General features: G+C 61.4%; 1 protein-coding gene across 1 annotated transcript in view; it reads left to right on the top strand.

Annotated features, from left to right (window-relative positions):
* Nucleotides 1–2,418, top strand: part of MNEG_9237 (hypothetical protein) — a gene marked incomplete at both ends in the record, with an annotated part of 10,333 nt that overhangs the window by 5,784 nt on the left and 2,131 nt on the right. Inside the window, 4 exons of the mRNA XM_014042291.1 lie at nt 514–606; nt 1,005–1,163; nt 1,525–1,634; nt 2,092–2,335. Coding sequence (XP_013897745.1) covers nt 514–606; nt 1,005–1,163; nt 1,525–1,634; nt 2,092–2,335 — 606 coding nt within the window. The remainder of the gene's footprint in view (nt 1–513; nt 607–1,004; nt 1,164–1,524; nt 1,635–2,091; nt 2,336–2,418) is intronic.

Raw genomic sequence — 2,418 nt, 5'->3', positions numbered from 1 at the left:
CCCCCTTGGGAACCGCTCACCCCCCCCAGGTGTTGGGCTCGCTGGTGCAGCGGAGCGGCTTCAGCCCGGAAGCTGCCCTGGAGCTGCACAAGAGCCTCTACAGGCAGAAGCTCGCAGCGGTGTGTGTGCGTGTGTGTTTGCACACGCGCGTGTGCGTACGTGCGTGCGTGAATGTGTGTGGGTGCGCCTAAGGGGGGGTGTTTGGGGGATGGGGTCAGGGGGTAGTGAGTATGACCAGGCGGGACACCCCTTTTTTTCCAGGCGGTCACGGCGACGCTGACGTCAGCATGGTGCCAATTCGTATTGGGCTGCCGCGCCCTGCGACTGTTGAAGGAAGGAGCCGATCGCGCTCCGCTCGCCTGCCTCTCCTTTTTTCGCTTGCGAGTCAACCCTAAATATGCAGTGCACCCCACCCACCTTGGCCACGGTCATGCAAGCCCCGCAATTCATGCCTGAAACGCGCCGCCCCTCTGCGCCTCACCCATTTCTAACCCTGGCTCGTCGACCCCGCAGCTGGTAGCCAAGAAGAAGCTGACCCCGGGTGACTCCCAGGAGCTGCAGCGCATACGCCGCATCCTGTGCATCCCCCAAGACACAGCCAACGAGGTGGGCACACACAACGACACACACACACAGACACAGACACACGCGCGCGCGCGCGCATTCGCCACGCACTTACCCTGCTGGAGCGGCGGCGAGGCACGCACGAGCGCTGATCATGGCAGCACGTGCGCCGCCTCAGAGCTGCGGCTGTTTGTGGGCTGGGCAGGGTCAGGGGTGCCCGGCCCTGCCTCCTTGAGCCGCTCGCACATACCGGGCCCCCAAAATATCAGCCTCGCTGAGACGTCACCCACTCGCCTTATCACCTCTCATTGAGCGACAACGCCCCCAAACAGCCTCCCCTCCTCACACCTGCTCAAAAACACAAGTTTCAACAGTCAAAAGTCCAAGCAATCTTTTTTTGATCCCAACCTGTCTCTTTGAACACTCGAAAACAACCCCAGATCATGAAGGCCACCTCTGGCCACGTGCTGGAGGAGTCTCTGGAGCAGGCCTTCGCGGCCGGGCCGCGCCCGTTGACCGAGTTTGACCTGGCAAAGGTTGATGACGTCATCAAGGACCTGCAGATGGACAGGGCCGTGGCGAAGGCGGTGTACGCAGAGGTGGGCGGCGCGGCGTTGTGTGGTCGATGAAGTGCGTAATGTGTGGTACGTGTCTTGAATGCTTACACATATGTATGTGTCATGTGTAGTGTGAGTTTGTTATGTGTTTTGTTTGTGTGTGTGTGTGTGTTTTGTTTGTGTGTGTGTGTGTGTGTGTGTAGTGTGTGTTGTGTTTTGTGTGTGTGTGTGTGTGTGTGTGTGTGTGTGCGCGCGTGTGTGTGCGCGCGTGTGTGGATGTTTGTCTGCGCACACTTGGGGGATTGGTGGTCGTGCATTCCGGGTGGATAATGTGGCAGTTGTTGGATGCCACAATGTTGTAAGTCGTGCGGCCCGACACACCCCCCCCCCCGGTCCCCCGCAGGCCGCCCGCAAGAAGCTCAAGTCATTCGCGGGCCAGGCGGTGAAGGACCTGCAGCAGAACGACCGCAAGGCCGCGGCCATACAGCTCAAGAAGATGGTGCAGTTCAACTCGTGAGCACTGCAATGGGGCACATGCATCAATTTATATAATAATGTTGTGTATATTATGTATTTTTGCATTCCCCGCCCCCTCTGCAATGAGACCGGGTGTTATCTCCCGCTGCCTCCCGAAACCCTCACACCCGGCGCTGCCTGCAACCCCTTGGGATGTGTTTTGAGCGGAGGAAAGCACGTGTGTTTTCGCCCGCCCCGGCGCCCTGAAGCAGCGTGCCTGAACGCGGGGGGCTCTATTCGAAGTGTCCGGCGCGCACCGTCGCCGGCCGGCGGCGGCCGCTCGCGGACATGTCGCAAGCCCAGCCCCCACCTTTTTTTGTTTGCAGCACCGGTCCACCCCTCAGCCTCCGGCCGCGTCCCCCGCCCCACCCTTTTCCTACCCCTTTCCTGTGCACCCGCCCCATCCCTGTTACTTGACCGCCCCCCTCCTCGCCCTCCCTCTCCCCCCGCCCAGCCTGGTGGTGACGCCGCTGCTCGAGCGCGTCGCCGGCACGGAAGCTGCCAAGAAGGAGCTCGCCGAGCTGATGGCCAAGGCCGCGGAAGCTGCCAAGAAGGAGGAGGAAGCTAAGAAGGCGGCTGCGGCGGCGGCGGGGGGCGACGCGGATAAGGAGGGGGCGCAGAAGGAATTTGAGGAGATATTGGCGCAGGCGACGGCGGCGGCGAAGAAGGAGGAGGAGGCAGAAGAGGCGGCCAAGCAGGTGGGCGCGATCTGATCTGTGCGATCTGATCTGGGCCATCTGATCTGGGAGGTCTGACCTGGGAGTTGCGATCTGGGATGTTT

The sequence above is a fragment of the Monoraphidium neglectum genome (assembly GCF_000611645.1).
Source record: "Monoraphidium neglectum strain SAG 48.87 unplaced genomic scaffold scaffold01866, whole genome shotgun sequence".
Taxonomy (NCBI): Eukaryota; Viridiplantae; Chlorophyta; class Chlorophyceae; order Sphaeropleales; family Selenastraceae; genus Monoraphidium; species Monoraphidium neglectum.
Note: the sequence above shows the minus strand (reverse complement) of the source record. Positions and strands in the feature narration are given on the sequence as shown.